We start from the raw sequence: 20688 nt of genomic DNA on the forward strand, positions 1-20688 counted from the left end.
CCCCACAGTTGCCAATGTTCAGTAGAGGATGGTGAATGCTGCCAGTGTACATTCTAATCCTCAGAAGAGCAAGTGGGTAAGGATCTTGCAAGAAGGAAAACACTGCACTTACAGTATGTCTCCAACTGCTCTAAGCAATGAACACGCAAAACACTTAAGCAGAGTTAGGGTTTCAGCTGCCTTCTGTCTTGGGAATGAAGTAATGTACCAGGATCTGCTCACATAACCCTGGTCTTGTATCTCTCCTTTTATTAGATTTCCTTACACATCCAGGGTGTGTGGATGGGGAAGGGAAATGTATTTTGAGGATTAAAATTACTTAATTATAATATTGTAATCACATATGTCTTATTGTATTAATAATTGGGAGGAGGGTGGGAAAAAATGATTGTTTTATGTATTACTTGTGTAATTAACAGTGCATTTTATGCAGTGTTTTATGTTCAATTAATTGTATTGCACTGTCAAAGTTTGAAAATCAATAAAGATTTTAAAAAAAACCAACAATGGATTCCATATATGAATCCAAGATATGTGCCAAACTAAATTAGCTAATGAACCAATTTGTGCCACTAATTGGGTGCTAATTAGCACCAATCTGAATTTGTGCGCACATCTTACTATTCTATGACAATGTACAACCAAAGCCCATAGCACGCAACCCACAAGTGAGTGTGGCTATGGGAGGTGCATGAATGGGTCAGGGTGTTTCTACAATTTGCCTTCAGTGTTTTGCAATACCAAAGATGTGCTCCTAAATTGGGCGCTGGAAGTTACACCTGGTTTTGGCAGGCGTAAGTCCTGGTGCCCAAATTTGGTTGCTGAAATCAGAACTCAATGCTGTTCTATAATAGGCGCTCATCTATGAGTGTACATTATAGAAAAGCGTTGAATAACAATATTTGAGTGCCATTTACAGAATCTAGTCGGCACACAGATGGATCTTTTCTCTGGTCAAGTGCCACTATCGCCTCCTGACTCCCGGTCATTGCAAAGGAACCAGAATACCCCAAGGAGAAAGCTGCGCCCTGGGACAGTAAAGGCCTAGAATCTGACCTCCATTCGTCCCAGTCCTGCATCTCCTGGTCACCCAGGCTATAAGCCAGGTTCCTTAGCTGCGGAGAGGTCTCTTGGAGTGAGATCACTCCCTGGTCCAAAGCCAGCATGCCCATAGGCAGTGCAGTGTGTCCCAGACCCATGAGCTTTCCACAGCACATTAACAAACTTTGGGGTAAAACCCTGAACAAGTAACCCCATAGACCCCTGCAGGACCTCAGACTAGCTTCTCTTGGTTCCACAGCATTCATGCACGTGTGTTTCGCACCTTCACTGATTGTGGGCTCCAGGAGGGATTTCTTTCCTGCCAATTGGGTTCCCTGAAGTTCCCCAACCCTAGGGCACTCAGAAGAAGCTAAGCCCAAGGCTCCAGCCCCTCCTTTGCAATTTCATTTTTGTTTTTATTTAAATTCTTTATTTATTTTAAAACATATAGAAAGTGCATTAAAAAATACAATTGGTACAATTCAACAGCACTTATAACTAACAAATAGTAATATAAATACCTTTCCCCCCCTACCCTCCCGCCCATCCCAGATGTGTATAAACCTCTATGAAAAATGGAAGGCATTGTACTAGTGAATGGTTGTTACAAAATTTGTTAATGGGCTCCAAATCTCATTAAATTTTTTACAATGACCAGTTAATTCCGAATTCATATGTTCATATTGATAGAATAAGCACAGGGATTCCCACCAAAAAAAAAAATTCAGTCTATCCCAATTCTTCCAATTTTTGTGATCATATGTACAGCAATCCCAGTCATGACAATAAGTAGTCTATTCTTAGCTGCAGAAATTGGAGACTTGGATTGTAATATAGTCCCGAATAGAACAATATCATATGACATTGGAATGGAAGTGTCCAGTATTCTATTAATTGTAACCCATATCGACTTCCAGAAGCTGAATATTAAGGGGCAATAGTACAACTGGTGATTCAGTGTCCCTATTTCAAGATGACAGTGCCAGCATCTATTAGACTTTAAACTATCTAACTTCTGCAAACGAACAGGGGTCCAAAAAATCCTATATAACAGAAAAAACCCAGGTTTGTCTCATAGATGCTGACGCTGTACATCTCATTCTCCAAGACCAAATCCGTGGCCATTGAGTAGCAGAAATCTCTTGCTTTATCTCAATGCTCCAAATATCCCTTAGGCTCGTTTTTGGTTTCTTGTTCAAATATTCCGATATTAATTTATTCTACTTGGCGACCTGATGTCCTAGGAAATCTGTCTGGAAACATAAGCCCGGTAAGCTATACTGATTATTTAAATTTCGCCAATCAGGGAACCCTTTCTGAATGGCATGCTTCAGCTGCAACCACTTATATGCTTGAGACTTTATAATACCGAATGATTGTTGCAGTTGTGAAAAATCAAGCATTTTCCCATTTGATAATACATCATCGAAAGTACGTATACCTGCCTGTAGCCAATGTTTCCAGAGGATCTTAGACTCGCCAATTTGAATCTTGGAGTTCAACCATAAGGATTGACACGTAGATTGTTGCACTGGTACAGATGTTAAATTGTTAATGAATTTTAAAGTTTTCCATGTGGCCAGAATACTATTATCCTTATATATACGGGGTAACTTGATACTCAAAATGTGTTCCAACTGTAATGGGGAGAACAGTTGTCTTTCTAAGATCAACCAATCCAGAAGATGCTCCAAGATTTCAGGAAGCATACAATACATACCCTGCTGCATAATGAATGCTTGATGGTATCTATAAAAATTTGGTAAATTTACCCCCACCCCCATTGTGGTTTTTGTAGAGATACTAAGGCTATTCTAGCATTTTTACCCAGCCAAACAAATTTAGTAAGAATTCCATTCAATTTTTTTTATAAAAGGACCCTTGAAAATAAACCAGCAACATACTCATTTGGTAGCAAACTACAGGTAAAATCATCATTTTGATGGTTTGGACTCTCCCCTACCAAAAAGGATGTACTGTAATGGGTTGCAATGCTCACACATTTCTTAGACTTTCAACAGCAAAGATTTTTCATTTACTGTCATTGTGTCTTCCAATGTTTTTTGAATCATGATAACTAAATATTTTATACTCTCTTCCTTCCAAAGGAATGGGAATGGATCAAATAAGCCTTTTATACAATGCACATTTAACGGAAGTACCTCTGATTTGCTCCAATTTATTTTGTATTTTGTATTTATTTTGCTGCCAAGCCACGCCCCCGCAATTTCATTTTTGACAATTTTGGAATTACTCAAGATTGTAGTGCCCTTTTATTGAAGCAACAAAACTGATGCTGTACTAGCATAGGATCCAGCTTTGTGAATACTTGGTTTTCAGGATAGCCCTAATGAATATGCATGAAGCAGATTTGCATGCCTGTCACCTCCATTATATGTAAATCTCTCTCGTGCATATTCATTAGGGCTATCAGGAAAATCTGACTGGCTGGTGGTTCTCCAGGACAGCTTTAACCCCAATCATTTTGAACAGTTCGCTCCTATGGGTACAGCAAAAGCAACTGGAAAAAATCATAGCCAGAAGTCTTTAGGAAGAAGCAACGAAAGAGTGGAATTACATCAATTAGCAGAAGATTTGGCACTGACACCACTGGAATTATGCTAATTAAAACACACTAATCCATTCTCCATTCTGACAGCCTGAAGCCTTCTATTGTTAGATGTCCCCTGCTCTCTATTCCCCCTCCCGAACATTGCTCCTCCTTTATACTGGCAACTCAATCATATAATATAAACCTTTTTCATTCATGCTTGTTACAGTCACATTTGAAAAGAGTTACTATTGGAAGCTCATGCTCAATCAACAACAAACCTTTTCCTAGAAAATGCATCATCAATTTAGGAGGATCAATAAAGCTGCACTAAAAATCTTTTGCTTTTTTTCCCCCCTCGAGCAGTCGACTTGCAGAGAACTTAGATCTCCGCAAGGGGGTGGTGCAGGCACAGGGAAAAGCACGCGGGGTGGGACTTAGGGAAAAGGGCGCTCAATTCGTATCTAACTGACAGTGAACAGTTTGCCATAAATACAATCAATATTATCACAGTCCGAAGTTTTCTTTTTACTAAGAGGCTACCCTTTTCTAAATACTGTATATAGTAGCAGTACGCGGGAAACTGTGCGCACGCGGCTTCTTTCGATCTTATTTCCAGCGGATAACGGGGCAAACCCGGTGCATGCATATAACCAAGGGGTGGAGACACAGGCTGACAGTCGGAAGCAATGAGGTGGGGCGCGCTCGGTTTATGCAGTAGGCTGGCAGGACTCACGCGCGCTTCTCTCGGCCAGAATAATCAGGAAGGAGAACGCGGCGAAGGCGGCAGTCCCGCGTGCAGCTGACATCCTTGGAGCACAGCGTGCCGCCTTGGTGCAGTGACAGTACAATCCTTAGGCGCGCGGCGACTCTTCCCACCCCTTAAAGAGGTCGGCACCCACGTCAACCCAACCAACAGTCAGGGAAACCTGAGTCACTGTACCATACGCTGTGAATTAAACAGGCAAATCCATGCCTGATTTCGTTCAATTCATTGCAAAGGTTCGGTCGCCTTTTTTTTCCTTTTTTTTTTTTTTAGGTATTCCACTTAAAACATGAAGAATTACAAAGAAGACATAATCAATGTGGTAAGCCCAGGACAGGGTCATCTGGCTGACTGAAAATAGATGGCACACTTAAAGATATAGGTATTCCTATTCTGAACAGACTTCCTAAGAGAAGCTCATGATGACACAGCTTGAACATAAGAAGTTGCCTCCGCTGGGTCAGACCAGAGGTCCATCTCGCCCAGCAGTCCGCTCCCGCGGCGGCCCATCAGGTGCATGACCTGTAAGGTGACCCTTTAGTCCCCTTTATCCTTCTATCTTTACCCTATCATAACCTATCTCTACCTCTATCTGTATCCCTCAATCCCCTTATCCTTCAGGAATTTATCCAATCCTTCTTTGAAACCCGGTAGTGTACTCTGTCCTATCAAAACCTCCGGAAGCGCATTCCAGGTGTCCACCACCCTCTGAGTGAAAAAGAATTTCCTAGCATTGGTTCTAAACCTATCCCCTTTCAATTTCTCTGAGTGCTCCCTTGTTCTAGTGGTTCCCAGTAGGCTAAAGAATCTGTCCCTTTCTACCTTCTCTATGCCCTTCATGATCTTGAAGGTCTCTATCATGTCTCCTCTGAGTCTCTGCTTTTCCAGGGAGAAGAGCCCCAGCCTTTCCAACCTGTCTGCGTATGAAAGGTTTTCCATACCTTTTATCATTTTCGTCACTCTTCTCTGAACCCTCTCAAGTATCGCCATGTCTTTCTTGAGGTACAGTGATCAATATTGGACACAGTACTCCAGATGCGGGCGCACCATCGCGCGATACAGCGGCATGATGACTTCCTTTGTCCTTGTTGTAATACCCTTCTTAATAATACCCAACATTCGGTTTGCTTTCTTCGAGGCTGCTGCACATTGTGCCGTTGATTTCATTGTTGTGTCCACCAGCACACCCAAGTCTTTTTCAAGGGTACTTTCCCCTAGCACTGATCCCCCCAATTTGTAGCTGAACATCGGGTTCTTTTTCCCTATATGCATGACCTTGCATTTCTCTATATTGAAGCTCATTTGCCATTTATTTGTTCACTCTTCCAGTTTGTTTAGGTCCCTTTGTAGGTCTTCACAATCTTCCATGGTTCTAACCCTGCTACAGAGTTTTGTGTCATCTGCAAATTTTATAACTTCACACTTCGTCCCCGTTTCTAGGTCATTTATAAATACATTGAACAGCAGCGGTCCAAGCACCAACCCCTGTAGAACATCACTCGTGACCCTCCTCCAGTCCGAGTGGTAGCCCTTCACACCAACCCTTTGCTTTCTGCCTGCCAACCAGTGTTTAATCCATCTGTATACGTCCCCTTCCACCCCGTGGTTCTACAGCTTCCTAAGTAGCCGCTCATGAGGTACCTTGTCAAAGGCTTTTTGGAAGTCAAGATAAATGATGTCTATGGATTCCCCTTTGTCCATCTGGCTGTTTATACCTTCAAAGAAGTGCAGTAAGTTCGTTTGGCACGATCTTTCCTTGCAGAAGCCATGCTGGCTCGCTTTCAGTTGTCCATTTTTTTCTATGTGCTCATAGATGCTGTCTTTTATCAATGCTTCCATCTTGCCTGGAACTGAAGTCAAGCTTACAGGCCTGTAGTTCCCCGGGTCACCCCTCGATCCCTTTTTGAAGATAGGTGTGATATTTGCTATTTTCCAGTCCTCCGGGATCTCCCCAGTTTTCAAGGATAGGTTACAAATTTGTCGGAGTGTTTCCGCTATCTCGTTTCTTAGTTCTTTTAGTACCCTTGGGTGGATTTCGTCCGGGCCTGGTGATTTGTCACTCTTCAATCTATCTATCTGTTGGAGGACATCCTCATGGCTTACCTCTAATTCCGACAGTTTTTCTTCTTGATCTCCACTTATGATCTCTTCGGGTTCTGGTACATTGGATGTGTCCTCGCTCGTGAAGACTGATGAGAAGAACTTGTTTAACCTGTATGCTACCTCTTTTTCCTCCTTTACGACTTCCTTTCTGTCTCCATCATCCAACGGTCCTACTTCCTCCCTCGCCGGTTGCTTCCCTTTAACGTATCTGAATAACGTTTTGAAGTTTCTTGCTTCCCCAGCCAGCCTCTCTTCGTATTCCCTTTTTGCTTTCCGAACTACTCGGTGACATTCTTTTTGGTGTTTTTTGTGTTCCTTCCAGTTCTCCCCGTTCTGGTTCTTTTTCCTTTTTCGGAACGATTTTTTCTTGTCATCTATCACTTTCTTCACTTCATTTGTTATCCATACCGGGTCTTTTGTTCGATTTTTTTTTGCACCCTTTCCTAAACCTGGGGATGTACAGGTTTTGTGCTTCTTGCACCGTGCCCTTGACCAGGACCTTGCACCGGGACCAGGCTTTCTCTACGTTCTCCATCCTTTTTGGGCCGTTTTTTCGTTTCTTCCTCACTATTGCTCTCATAGCATCATAGTTCCCTTTCTTGAAGTTGAGCATTGTCGCTGTGGTTCTCTTCACTTTTGATATTCCTACTTCTAATTTGTACTGAATCATGTTGTGATTGCTGTTTCCTAGTGGTCCTACTACTTCCACATTCTTTGCAGGACCCCCTAGCCCGGGGGTCGGCAACCTGCGGCTCCAGAGCCGCATGCGGCTCTTTTCCACCTTTGCTGCGGCTCCGGTAGTGTGTCACGCAGGCATGCAGCTTAAGTCCGGCGTCGCGGCGGGAAATAGCCATGCTGAGCAGTGAGCTCAGCACATACACAGATGAAAGCCTTGCTTGCTGATTGGTCCGGCGGCCCCGCCCCGCCGGACCAATCAGCAAGCAAGGCTTTCATCTGTGTAGTGCTGAGCTCACTGCTCAGCATGGCTATTTCCCCCGCGACGCTGGACTTGTAAGGTGCCTGAAAAAGAAATCATCCTGGCCGGGGTCGGTGTCATGCTCCGGAGATCTACAGCCTTCCTATCTCCCTCTCCCTTCTACCTGCTTCCGGCCACATCCCCTGCTCCGCGGCTCTCTTCGGCAACTCAGCAGCAGCTTCTGACGTCGGGGCCTACCCTCTGCGAGTCCCGCTTGTTTCAACTTCCTTTTTCCACAAAGGCGGGACTCGTAGAGGGAAGGCCTCGATGTCGGCAGCTTGTCTTGATCACTGCTGCTGACGAGTTGCTGAAGAGAGCCGCGGAGCAGGGGGGTGTTGCCAGGTGCAGGTAGAAGGGAGAGGGCCAGATGCAGGACTCGTGGGTGAGGGAGCAGAAGAGAGAGAGAAAGAGAGAGGGGAGGGAAACAAAAGGAAATCTTTCATACTGGGCTGGGCCGGAGTGGAGGGAGGGTGGAAAGATTCTAGCTATAGGGTGCAGTAACAAAGGAAAAGGGGGGGGGGAAAGCTGAAAATGGAGATAGTGACACAAAAAAGAGAAAGGGTAAGCAGGACCTACTGAATAAGGATAGAGATACAGAGGGGACATGAAGAGAAGGTGAAATAGAGACATAGAAGTAATGCTGAAAAAGTGGGGGGGGGGGATAAAGACATTGAAAGGGCAAATGGTGAACATGGGGTAAAGACAAGGATAGAGACAAATGAAGATTCTGAAAAAGTGGTGAGATAGGGATATAGGTGAGATGGACACAAAGAAGGGTGATGCTGGAAAATAGGTGGAATGGTAATTCTGACAGACACAGAAGGGAAATGCTGGATCAAGGAGAGATGGGGCTCAGGCTGGATGGAATGAGGAGAAATGCCTTGTTGGCCCGGAACTTCCTCTCCTACGTCAGAATTGATGTCAGGGAGCGGAATGCTGGTCAGCGCAACACTTCTGCAGGGAAAGCTTGGGACGGCGGTGGCTTGGGGGCTGTTCCCCGATTGCGGTGGCAGCAAACCGAGTGGCTTGGGGGACGGCACGGAGACAGAAAGAAGGGGGAACAGGGAGACAGAAAGAAAAAGTTGGGGGAGAGAATGAGGTCTGGAGGAGAGGAAACATACAGGAGGCTGAAAGAAAGGAAGAAAGATTGGATGCACAGTCAGAAGAAGAAAGTGCAACCAGAGACTCATGAAATCACCAAATAGCAAAGGTAGGAAAAATGATTTTATTTTCAATTTAGTGATCCTGTATATAGCATTAAGATAAGAAACAATATATGCAGTGTTAGATTTGTTTTATAATGGTTTTGCGGCTCCAAGTTTTTTTTTCTTTTCGAAAACGGGTCCAAGTGGCTCTTTATGTCTTAAAGGTTGCAGACCCCTGCCCTAGCCCTTTGTGACCAGACAGGCTCAGTGCCTGTCAGCGTCCCAGTTAAGCCAGAAAGTAAAATAAAGGGTAAACCCAGGAAGGGAGTTTACAAGATCCGTCCTGGCCCTGATGATGATAATTTACCCGGCAACCACCAGGGGGAGCCTGAGTTGGCTGAGAAGTTATTAGGTAGTGAGTATCTGGGTCACCACCGGAGGAGCCTAAGAGCTACCTTGTTCCCTGCTGACTCAGCTAGGTTAGGGCGTGTCCCTAGGATAGAAAAGCCAGCAGTGGAGAACAAACAGGCAGGCAAGCTAGGGAGAAGGTTTAGGCATTTTCTCCCTGAGGATCTCCCTGGGCCAAACAGGAGCGACCAAGCCACACCTATGGAGGTAGAGGAAGCTGGATATGCCCTGAATGAATCTTTGTCTGACATAGAGCTTCCTATGGAGATACAAGAATCTTTGCCTACAGATTTGGAGCATTCTGTTGAAGCCATGGAGGTTGGTTTATACACCAGCCACAAGCAGTAATCTACAAACAGTGAGTTTTGTTTTGTAACTGTTTGGTTTTTGGGACTGTTTTGTTTAAGCTTTACTATTTTGGTTTTTTCCTTTGTGAAGCTGGAAGTGTCTCTGGGGAGAGGTTTGCTGACACCCACGGAGGGAATTTTGAAAGCCTTTGAAAAGCTTTTTTCTTGCAAACCTAAGACACTCTCCTAATCCTAGCAGAACTGCAAATTGCTGCTAGAGGCTTTACCTGTGAAAGTGTGAACTGCTTGAAAGTGATACACAGGACTGGAGTTTGATTTTAAACCTGATTTGGAATACAGGCAGTGCTGGCTCTGGGGAGAGCCTTGACTCAAATAATACTGACTGTGTTTAAAGACAAGAAAAGTTGGGATTTTCTTTTGTCTACATTGTTTTTTTGCCTTGTTGTGAGTTTTGCCTGAAGCATTATTATCCTTATTTGAGGCATCCTGACATATTTTTATTTACCAAGTAAAAGTGAAGTATTTTACATTTATCCTTTCTTGGTGTTTGATTTTTGATTATTGTGAGTTCCACTGGTGTGTCAATCCGTTCCTGCAGGGTGACTCCAGGCCGGGTCACATGCTGCTGTACTTACTAGGTTTAGCCACTAGAGGTGCCGTTGAGTTCCGGTCCGGGACAGCGGCTGGGCTACACCGTTAAGGATTAGGTCGAGAGTGGCATCCCCTCGCGTTGATTCCTTGACAAGCTGTTCCATGAAGCAGTCCCTCACAGCCTCTAGGAATTCTGCTTCCCTCGCACAGTTGGAGCTTCCAATACTCCAGCCTATCCCGGGATAATTAAAATCACCCATTACCACCACACTTCCGCTTTTGCACTCCTGCCTCAATTCTGCTTCCAGTTCTTTGTCATTTGCTTCTGTTTGTCCAGGTGGGCGATAGTACAGTCCCAATTTTATGTCAGCATTGAAGGAGTCTGGGACTGGTTTTCCTAAGTGTTGAACTAAGTTTTCTCTTTAATAAAATGCTGAATTATGCTTAGCTGCAGACCTAACTTATCTCATGTTCTAGCCTGCACTGGGTGTTTTAGCTTGGGCATTCTAGTTTCTTATGGCTATCTCAGCATACACGATATTGTATACCGCCCTCCTGGACATGTAACAGAAAGACTGCAGGGCTTAGATAAGTGACCTGCTAGTGTGAGCTTAGGACCAATGATTGTTAAGAAAAGTAACACGTGAAAAGTTTTTTCTAGAATTCAGTTGTATTGCCAGAAGAATGTATAAATATCTCTGAAACTTCTTGGTTTCGGGACTTCTGAAGCCAGCTTGGGCTCAGGGATCCGCATTTGCTGAATAAACATCTGTGCTTTCTTCAAGTCTCTAAGTTTTGTGGCTGACCAAAGTGACCTTTCAGCATCAGTAGAGCACCTGCTCCGGTTCATTGCAGGAAAAAAAGCACTTGGAACTGGAGGGGTGGAAACTTAATAGCTGCCCTCCATTAGTGATTTATAAGATGCCCTTACCAACTCTTCACTCATCCAGTTTCTGGAGGGAGACTTTCAACTTACAGCCTAAAGCACAGGTGTCAAACTCAAGACCCGCAGGGCAAATCTGGCCCACTTGGCCTTTTTATGCGGCCTGCAGTCTGATGCCCCCAGTGTTATCTTGTGGCCGGCTCCCTCCTCCTCACATCCGCAGTGTGTACGAAGCTGCGTGCAGCGGCTCCTCGCGCGTCCTGCGTCTCATCTAGAAGCATCCCCTCTGACGTTGCGATGTCAGAGAGAAGGCTTCCAGTTCAGGCGCAGAATACACGAGGAGCCGCTGCACATGGCTTCGTGCACACTGCTTGTTGTATGCACCGATATATTAGGCCAGGGTTTTCCTGGCCTAATTTATCAGTGCCTAACTACAATGCCTGATGACACCTAAGTCAACCACACCTATTCTCCGCCCCTAACTATGCTTACTTTTTAGGTAGGCAATTTTTTCTTGTACAATCGCACTTTATTCTGGGACCAGTGGGTTATTTCCATCTACCTGCCAGGACTTTGTAAGAAGCATCAAACTTCAGAGATTGAACCCCTCCCCATCTTACCTCATTTCACTGTCGCTGTAAAGCACAGTTACTTACCATAACAGGTGTTATCCAGGGACAGCAGGCAGATATTCTCTACTTGTGGGTGACGTCATCCATGGTGCCCCGTCACGGACAGCCTTTCAAGCATACTTGATTGAAGATCTTCAAAGTTTGCTAGTGCTGCACCGCGCATGCGCGAGTGCCTTCTCACCCAAGTTAGGGCACGCGTCTCCTCAGCGTGGCCTCAGTTCAGATAGCTAGCAAAGAAGCCAACCAGGGGAGGCGGGTGGGTTGCGAGAATATCTGCCTGCTGTCCCTGGATACCACCTATTACGGTAAGTAACTGTGTTTTATCCAAGGACAAGCAGACAGCATATTCTCTACATGTGGGTGACCTCCAAGCTAACCAGAAAGGGACGGTGGGAGAGTTGGCAATTTAGGAGAACAGATTTTTGCAAAACAGAGTGGCCAAAATGGCCGTCAAGTCTGGGAAAATATCCAGACAGTAGTGAGAAGTGAATATATGAACCGAGAATCAAGTGGCAGCCTTGCAGATTTCTTCAATAGGAGTTGACCTGAGGAAAGCTACAGACGCCGCCATCGCTCTGACCTTATGCTCTGTGTCTCGACCCTGCAGAGGGAGACCAGCCTGAGCATAGCAGAAAGAGATACAAGCAGCCAACCAGTTGGAGATGGTTCACTTAGAAACAGGACGCCCCAACCGATTGGGATCAAACGTGGGGGAGCAGTCCGATGAGCCTGGGTGCGTTGCAAGTAGAAAGCCAACGCATGCTTACAGTCCAGTGTATGAAGCGCCACTTCATCAGGATGAGAATGAGACTTTGGAAAAAACACTGGAAGAACAATGGATTGGTTGAGGTGGAAATCCTTATCATGATGGAAGACAGTAAAAGGCGGATCCGCAACCAAAGCCTGCAACTCACTGACCCTGCGAGCAGACGTGAGAGCAATAAGGAACACTAACTTCCAAGTGAGATACTTCAAATGAACCCTATCAGTCGGCTCAAATGGAGGCTTCATCTACTGAGCAAGGACCACATTGAGATCCCAAACCACCGGAGGAGGTTTGAGCGGAGGATGGACATTGAAAAGACCCTTCATGAACCGGGAAACCAGAGGATGAACAGAGACAGGTTTACCATCCACCGGCTGATGAAAAGCTGCAATGGCACTGAGGTGGACTCGAATATATGTTGATTTGAGACCAGACCGAGACAAGTGCAGCAGATAATCCAGCACGGAAGACAAGGAGGCAGATTGCGGCTCCTTGTGATGCATAGCACATCAAGAAGAAAATCTAGTCCACTTCTGAGTGTAACATTGACTAGTGGACTTTTTCAGAGAAGCCTCGAGAACATCCTGTATAGATTGTGAAATCTGGAATGAGGCAATCATGTCAAGAGGAACCAAGCTGTTAAGTTTAGAGACTGCAGATTGGGATGAAGCAGAGAACCTTGACTCTGAGTAAGCAGAGAAGGAAACACAGGTAGAAGCAGAGGCTCCCTGGCACTGAGTTGAAACAGAAGGGAGAACCATGGTTGTCTGGGCCACCGAGGAGCTGTCAGAATCATGGTGGCGTGGGCAGACTTGAGCATGACGAGAGTCTTCAGAATCAGAGGGAATGGAGGGAACGCATAAAGAAACAGGTTCGTCCAATCCAGAAGGAAAGCATCCGCCTCGAGTCGGTGAGGAGAGTAAATCCTGGAGCAGAAACGAGGTAACTTGTGGTTGAGGGGGGATGCAAACAGATCTATCTGCGGAGTCCCCCACCAAGCAAACACCTGACGCAGAGTCGAGGAATTGAGTGTCCATTCGTGAGGTTGCAGAAGGCGGCTCAATTTGTCTGCAAGACAGTTCTGCTGGCCTTGAATGTAGACCGCTCTGAGAAAGATATTGTGGTGTATCGCCCAATTCCAAATCTTCAGAGCTTCCCGGCTTTAGGAGCGAGGGGGGAGGGTCAGCTGAATCGGGAACCGATTTTTTTATTTTGAAACAATTAAAATTGATTCACTCGAAGTGAATCAGTGAACCGATTCAAATTGTGAATTAGGCAGCACTAGTGGAAAGCACTTTCTGCCCAGGTTCCTGAAGTGCAGTGAACAGCTCCTGAGGCTGAGGAGTTTCAACCCCCACCTTTGGGGAGGTGGGGTCTGACATGCTGCATCACTGATGACATCAGCGCCCATACTGTGGAAAGCTCCCCGGGACTGCCCCTGTTGCCAGGGACTAAGGGAAAGTCTGTGCTGCAGTTGGTAGCCAGCAGTTTCCATCATTGCTGGTAGCTGAGGCAGGGAGGTGGGACACTTCTGGGATTGGTTGCCAACTGCCTTGCACATGGCTGAACTCCAGAGCTTAATGGAGTTCTCAGAGAGGGAAGAAGTTGTGAGAGGCAGACCCAGGTACTGCAGAGGTTTTTCCCGACATGAGGGTCATCCCAGGGGGGGGTTTTAGGGAGGTGGGAAAGGTCTGCAGGTACCCAAGAGGGAAAGAAGCATCGAGTTTCTTTTCTTTTTTTTCCAGATTGGGAGGTGGGAGGGGCAGAGCCCTCGTGGCTGCAGGAGTTCTCAGAAGTTTCCCTGGAGCAGGCTTACCTGATTTGTCCAAGATGGGAGCTCCAGAGAGAGAGGGAACCCCTATCGGCTACATGCAGGGACTTACCTTGATCATCTGCATGCAAGAGCTCAGGGCAGGGTGCAGAAGGGGGGAGTTGCTAGGCCAGTGCATCCTGGAGGCTCCTTACATATGCTGATTTTACATCCTCCATTGCTGCCTTCCGATCAGGCTGGCTTGTGCAGGCTGATTCTCAGGCTTCATTTCTTTTCATGAAGTCTCTCAGTGCCCCCTTCCTAAGCTTGCGTGCGTGTGGTGACAGGCAGGCACAATGCAAGCAGGGCTGGTTCAGATTGCGTACATGCGGGCACAGGCAAGCACAATGCAAAAAGAACTGGCCCTCATGCGCCGGATCCAATCAGCGGATGCACAATTCATGAGGATCCAGTACATTCATCCTTCTGCATCGCAGGAATTTCTTTGATTCAGGAATCTTCAAGGTGATGAGTAGAAAAGTTGTAATGGAGAGCAGTAGAAAATCTGACTCATGGGAATGGGGCTGTTAACTAGGCAGTGAGCCACCATTTGCTCCCCGATTCTGTAAGATATGTGTTCTTTGCCTAAATGATGACTAAAAGAAGCTACCCACCCACTCTGTCTAGCTCGCTGACAACTATAGCACACACCACGTGCCAGAGCTCTGGCATCATCCAGGATAACGTTCAGTCGATTGGGAAGGGTATTTTTTTTCCTTTACATAGCACCAGAAAAGAAGAATGCTGTTTCTGCCTGGTTTCGAACCAGGGGCCTTTTGCGTGTGAGGCAAACGTGATAACCACTACACTACAGAAACCCAAACTTGTTTTGGGATTTCTGATGCTTGAGATATGATATGAGAATGTAGGGACAGTTGTTTTATGGCCATGAGGATAAAGCAGGCTGTAAAGCTAGGCAGTGGAGCCTTCATTTCCTCCATGACTCTTTAGAAGAAATGTGTGATATTTGCATAAATATTAGCAGAGGGAGACTAGCCACTCCATTCTCTCATCCACGAAATGCATAATACCAAGCCTTCCTTTCCGGTGGAATCTTTTGTCTCATTCAGTGCTGTTGTTGCTGATGTTCTCGTCAGAAAAGGAGAACACTGTTTCTGCCTGGTTTCGAACCAGGGACCTTTTGCGTGTAAGGAAAACGTGATAACCGCTACACTACAGAAACCTAGCTGCCAGTGATTTTTAACACTTGCACACCTGTGCAAAAGCATTCCTCACGGCTTCTAACTCATTGGTCCAGGGTATGGCAAAAACACCTTTCATTTCATCCGTGACTTCTTGTAAGCTGCGTCTTTTTTGCGTACCTCATGTAGAACATCATGCCAGAGAGAGGGAAATCATGGGATCTCTCTACGGGCTCTGCCGAGAGCCAGCCTCGAAAACTCCTTTCCCCGCAATAGAACCCATGGAGAAAAAGGAACTAGATCGGGTGCTGGCGCCTCAAAGAAAGTCCTCCAAACTGACGCATGGTCAAAGAGAGAATGAGGTAGCTATCGATGGGTTTCCTGCAGCAAGGAAAGCAAAGACGAGGTATGATGCCACCACTTCCACAGCTAGCCAGATCCAATAGAGTACCAGAAGTGTGCATGAGAGAAATGAACATTAACGCAAGCGGGTGAGCAGAATGCTAGTGTGGCCACATGCAACAGTGAAGTGGTCACGCTTGACGCCAGCGAGCTTAGTAGAGTCCAAAGAGCGGCACAATATAAGTGCGCATGAGATTCAGACAGAAGAATGTTATCGGCCCAGGTAGAGAGAAGCTGAAGCCCGCAGGAGGAATAAGACTTGCGACAAGACATTAGATAGCTTCAAAGAAGAAGGAAAGGGGATCTGTAAACTATCACGCCTCACTCAGAGCAGTATTGGTTGACCTCCTCAAATGCAAGGAGGAAAAAGAAAAAACACAAAGCCCCAAGCATCCTGTTTCTGCCTGGTTTCGAACCAGGGACCTTTTGCGTGTTAGGCAAACGTGATAACCACTACACTACAGAAACCTGTTAGCTGCACTACTTTAGACTACTGAGGAGTGAGATGGGACAGCACGTGCAGCTGTTAAAGGTAAGGAGAACAAAGCAGGCTGTTCAACTAGGCAGTGAGCCACCATTTGCACCCCGATTTTGTAAGATATGTGTTCTTTGCCTAAATGATCACTAAAAGAAGCTACCCACCCACTCTGTCTAGCTCGCTGACAACCATAGCACACACCACGTGCCAGAGCTCTGGCATCATCCAGGATAACGTTCGTTCGATTGGGGAGGGTCTTTTTTTCCTTTACATTGCACCAGAAAAGGAGAACGCTGTTTCTGCCTGGTTTCGAACCAGGGGCCTTTTGCGTGTGAGGCAAACATGATAACCACTACACTACAGAAACCCGAACTTGTTTTGGGATTTCTGATGCTTGAGATATGATATGAGAATGTAGGGACAGTTGTTTTATGGCCATGAGGATAAAGCAGGCTGTAAAGCTAGGCAGTGGAGCCTTCATTTCCTCCATGACTCTTTAGAAGAAATGTGTGATATTTGCATAAATATTAGCAGAGAGAGACTAGCCACTCCATTCTCTCATCCACGAAATGCATAATACCAAGCCTTCCTTTCCGGCAGAATCTTTTGTCTCATTCAGTGCTGTTGTTGCTGATGTTCTCGTCAGAAAAGGAGAACGCTGTTTCTGCCTGGTTTCGAACCAGGGACCTTTTGCGTGTAAGGCAAACGTGATAACCGCTACAATACAGAAACCTAGCTACCAGTGATTTTTAACACTTGCACACCTGTGCAAAAGCATTCCTCACGGCTTCTAACTCATTGGTCCAGGGTATGGCAAAAACACCTTTCATTTCATCCGTGACTTCTTGTAAGCTGCGTCTTTTTTGCGTACCTCATGTAGAACATCATGCCAGAGAGAGGGAAATCATGGGATCTCTCTACGGGCTCTGCCGAGAGCCAGCCTCGAAAACTCCTTTCCCCGCAATAGAACCCATGGAGAAAAAGGAACTAGATCGGGTGCTGGCGCCTCAAAGAAAGACCTCCAAACTGACGCATGGTCAAAGAGAGAATGAGGTAGCTATCGATGGGTTTCCTGCAGCATGGAAAGCAAAGACGAGGTATGATGCCACCACTTCCACAGCTAGCCAGATCCAATAGAGTACCAGAAGTGTGCATGAGAGAAATGAACATTAACGCAAGCGGGTGAGCAGAATGCTAGTGTGGCCACATGCAACAGTGAGGTGGTCACGCTTGACGCCAGCGAGCTTAGTAGAGTCCAAAGAGCGGCACAATATAAGTGCGCATGAGATTCAGACAGAAGAATGTTATCGGCCCAGGTAGAGAGAAGCTGAAGCCCGCAGGAGGAATAAGACTTGCGACAAGACATTAGATAGCTTCAAAGAAGAAGGAAAGGGGATCTGTAAACTATCACGCCTCACTCAGAGCAGTATTGGTTGACCTCCTCAAATGCAAGGAGGAAAAAGAAAAAACACAAAGCCCCAAGCATCCTGGTTTCGAACCAGGGACCTTTTGCGTGTTAGGCAAACGTGATAACCACTACACTACAGAAACCTGTTAGCTGCACCACTTTAGACTACTGAGGAGTGAGATGGGACAGCACGTGCAGCTGTTAAAGGTAAGGAGAACAAAGCAGGCTGTTCAACTAGGCAGTGAGCCACCATTTGCACCCCGATTTTGTAAGATATGTGTTCTTTGCCTAAATGATCACTAAAAGAAGCTACCCACCCACTCTGTCTAGCTCGCTGACAACCATAGAACACACCACGTGCCAGAGCTCTGGCATCATCCAGGATAACGTTCGTTCGATTGGGGAGGGTCTTTTTTTCCTTTACATTGCACCAGAAAAGGAGAACGCTGTTTCTGCCTGGTTTCGAACCAGGGGCCTTTTGCGTGTGAGGCAAACGTGATAACCACTACACTACAGAAACCCAAACTTGTTTTGGGATTTCTGATGCTTGAGATATGATATGAGAATGTAGGGACAGTTGTTTTATGGCCATGAGGATAAAGCAGGCTGTAAAGCTAGGCAGTGGAGCCTTCATTTCCTCCATGACTCTTTAGAAGAAATGTGTGATATTTGCATAAATATTAGCAGAGAGAGACTAGCCACTCCATTCTCTCATCCACGAAATGCATAATACCAAGCCTTCCTTTCCGGCGGAATCTTTTGTCTCATTCAGTGCTGTTGTTGCTGATGTTCTCGTCAGAAAAGGAGAACGCTGTTTCTGCCTGGTTTCGAACCAGGGACCTTTTGCGTGTAAGGAAAACGTGATAACCGCTACACTACAGAAACCTAGCTGCCAGTGATTTTTAACACTTGCACACCTGTGCAAAAGCATTCCTCACGGCTTCTAACTCATTGGTCCAGGGTATGGCAAAAAAACACCTTTCATTTCATCCGTGACTTCTTGTAAGCTGCGTCTTTTTTGCGTACCTCATGTAGAACATCATGCCAGAGAGAGGGAAATCATGGGATCTCTCTACGGGCTCTGCCGAGAGCCAGCCTCGAAAACTCCTTTCCCCGCAATAGAACCCATGGAGAAAAAGGAACTAGATTGGGTGCTGGCGCCTCAAAGAAAGTCCTCCAAACTGACGCATGGTCAAAGAGAGAATGAGGTAGCTATTGATGGGTTTCCTGCAGCAAGGAAAGCAAAGACGAGGTATGATGCCACCACTTCCACAGCTAGCCAGTTCCAATAGAGTACCAGAAGTGTGCATGAGAGAAATGAACATTAACGCAAGCGGGTGAGCAGAATGCTAGTGTGGCCACATGCAACAGTGAGGTGGTCACGCTTGACGCCAGCGAGCTTAGTAGAGTCCAAAGAGCGGAACAATATAAGTGCGCATGAGATTCAGACAGAAGAATGTTATCGGCCCAGGTAGAGAGGAGCTGAAGCCCGCAGGAGGAATAAGACTTGCGACAAGACATTAGATAGCTTCAAAGAAGAAGGAAAGGGGATCTGTAAACTATCACGCCTCACTCAGAGCAGTATTGGTTGACCTCCTCAAATGCAAGGAGGAAAAAGAAAAAACACAAAGCCCCAAGCATCCTGTTTCTGCTTGGTTTCGAACCAGGGACCTTTTGCGTGTTAGGCAAACGTGATAACCACTACACTACAGAAACCTGTTAGCTGCAGCACTTTAGACTACTGAGGAGTGAGATGGGACAGCACGTGCAGCTGTTAAAGTTAAGGAGAACAAAGCAGGCTGTTCAACTAGGCAGTGAGCCACCATTTGCACCCCGATTTTGTAAGATATGTGTTCTTTGCCTAAATGATCACTAAAAGAAGCTACCCACCCACTCTGTCTAGCTCGCTGACAACCATAGAACACACCAGTTGCCAGAGCTCTGGCATCATCCAGGATAACGTTCGTTCGATTGGGGAGGGTCTTTTTTTCCTTTACATTGCACCAGAAAAGGAGAACGCTGTTTCTGCCTGGTTTCGAACCAGGGGCCTTTTGCGTGTGAGGCAAACGTGATAACCACTACACTACAGAAACCCAAACTTGTTTTGGGATTTCTGATGCTTGAGATATGATATGAGAATGTAGGGACAGTTGTTTTATGGCCATGAGGATAAAGCAGGCTGTAAAGCTAGGCAGTGGAGCCTTCATTTCCTCCATGACTCTTTAGAAGAAATGTGTGATATTTGCATAAATATTAGCAGAGAGAGACTAGCCACTCCATTCTCTCATCCACGAAATGCATAATACCAAGCCTTCCTTTCCGGTGGAATCTTTTGTCTCATTCAGTGCTGTTGTTGCTGATGTTCTCGTCAGAAAAGGAGAACACTGTTTCTGCCTGGTTTCGAACCAGGGACCTTTTGCGTGTAAGGAAAACGTGATAACCACTACACTACAGAAACCTAGCTGCCAGTGATTTTTAACACTTGCACACCTGTGCAAAAGCATTCCTCACGGCTTCTAACTCATTGGTCCAGGGTATGGCAAAAACACCTTTCATTTCATCCGTGACTTCTTGTAAGCTGCGTCTTTTTTGCGTACCTCATGTAGAACATCATGCCAGAGAGAGGGAAATCATGGGATCTCTCTACGGGCTCTGCCGAGAGCCAGCCTCGAAAACTCCTTTCCCCGCAATAGAACCCATGGAGAAAAAGGAACTAGATCGGGTGCTGGCGCCTCAAAGAAAGTCCTCCAAACTGACGCATGGTCAAAGAGAGAATGAGGTAGCTATCGATGGGTTTCCTGCAGCAAGGAAAGCAAAGACGAGGTATGATGCCACCACTTCCACAGCTAGCCAGATCCAATAGAGTACCAGAAGTGTGCATGAGAGAAATGAACATTAACGCAAGCGGGTGAGCAGAATGCTAGTGTGGCCACATGCAACAGTGAAGTGGTCACGCTTGACGCCAGCGAGCTTAGTAGAGTCCAAAGAGCGGCACAATATAAGTGCGCATGAGATTCAGACAGAAGAATGTTATCGGCCCAGGTAGAGAGAAGCTGAAGCCCGCAGGAGGAATAAGACTTGCGACAAGACATTAGATAGCTTCAAAGAAGAAGGAAAGGGGATCTGTAAACTATCACGCCTCACTCAGAGCAGTATTGGTTGACCTCCTCAAATGCAAGGAGGAAAAAGAAAAAACACAAAGCCCCAAGCATCCTGTTTCTGCCTGGTTTCGAACCAGGGACCTTTTGCGTGTTAGGCAAACGTGATAACCACTACAC

The 20688-nt window shown here is 46.0% G+C and overlaps 1 protein-coding gene and 11 non-coding genes across 12 annotated transcripts in view; all 12 read right to left on the bottom strand.

The window, feature by feature from the left end:
- Positions 1–1199, bottom strand: part of XKR5 (XK related 5) — a 28195-nt gene extending 26996 nt beyond the window's left edge. The window contains exon 1 of the mRNA XM_033937570.1: positions 980–1199. Within this exon, the coding sequence (XP_033793461.1) occupies positions 980–1199 (220 nt within the window). The remainder of the gene's footprint in view (positions 1–979) is intronic.
- A 13526-nt stretch (positions 1200–14725) lies between these two features.
- On the bottom strand, positions 14726–14798 carry TRNAV-CAC. The gene has a single exon. It is a non-coding gene; the product is annotated as a tRNA-Val (tRNA).
- Positions 14799–15090: 292 nt separating this feature from the next.
- Positions 15091–15163, bottom strand: TRNAV-UAC. Its single transcript has one exon. It is a non-coding gene; the product is annotated as a tRNA-Val (tRNA).
- Positions 15164–15919: 756 nt separating this feature from the next.
- On the bottom strand, positions 15920–15992 carry TRNAV-AAC. The gene has a single exon. It is a non-coding gene; the product is annotated as a tRNA-Val (tRNA).
- Positions 15993–16296: 304 nt separating this feature from the next.
- TRNAV-CAC lies at positions 16297–16369 on the bottom strand. The gene has a single exon. It is a non-coding gene; the product is annotated as a tRNA-Val (tRNA).
- Positions 16370–16661: 292 nt separating this feature from the next.
- On the bottom strand, positions 16662–16734 carry TRNAV-UAC. The gene has a single exon. It is a non-coding gene; the product is annotated as a tRNA-Val (tRNA).
- Positions 16735–17480: 746 nt separating this feature from the next.
- Positions 17481–17556, bottom strand: TRNAV-AAC. Its single transcript has one exon. It is a non-coding gene; the product is annotated as a tRNA-Val (tRNA).
- A 301-nt stretch (positions 17557–17857) lies between these two features.
- TRNAV-CAC lies at positions 17858–17930 on the bottom strand. The gene has a single exon. It is a non-coding gene; the product is annotated as a tRNA-Val (tRNA).
- Positions 17931–18222: 292 nt separating this feature from the next.
- On the bottom strand, positions 18223–18295 carry TRNAV-UAC. The gene has a single exon. It is a non-coding gene; the product is annotated as a tRNA-Val (tRNA).
- A 758-nt stretch (positions 18296–19053) lies between these two features.
- On the bottom strand, positions 19054–19126 carry TRNAV-AAC. The gene has a single exon. It is a non-coding gene; the product is annotated as a tRNA-Val (tRNA).
- A 304-nt stretch (positions 19127–19430) lies between these two features.
- TRNAV-CAC lies at positions 19431–19503 on the bottom strand. Its single transcript has one exon. It is a non-coding gene; the product is annotated as a tRNA-Val (tRNA).
- A 292-nt stretch (positions 19504–19795) lies between these two features.
- TRNAV-UAC lies at positions 19796–19868 on the bottom strand. Its single transcript has one exon. It is a non-coding gene; the product is annotated as a tRNA-Val (tRNA).
- Between the last annotated feature and the right edge of the window lie 820 nt (positions 19869–20688).

This window comes from Geotrypetes seraphini, chromosome 3 (genome assembly GCF_902459505.1).
Source record: "Geotrypetes seraphini chromosome 3, aGeoSer1.1, whole genome shotgun sequence".
NCBI classification, from domain to species: domain Eukaryota; kingdom Metazoa; phylum Chordata; class Amphibia; order Gymnophiona; family Dermophiidae; genus Geotrypetes; species Geotrypetes seraphini.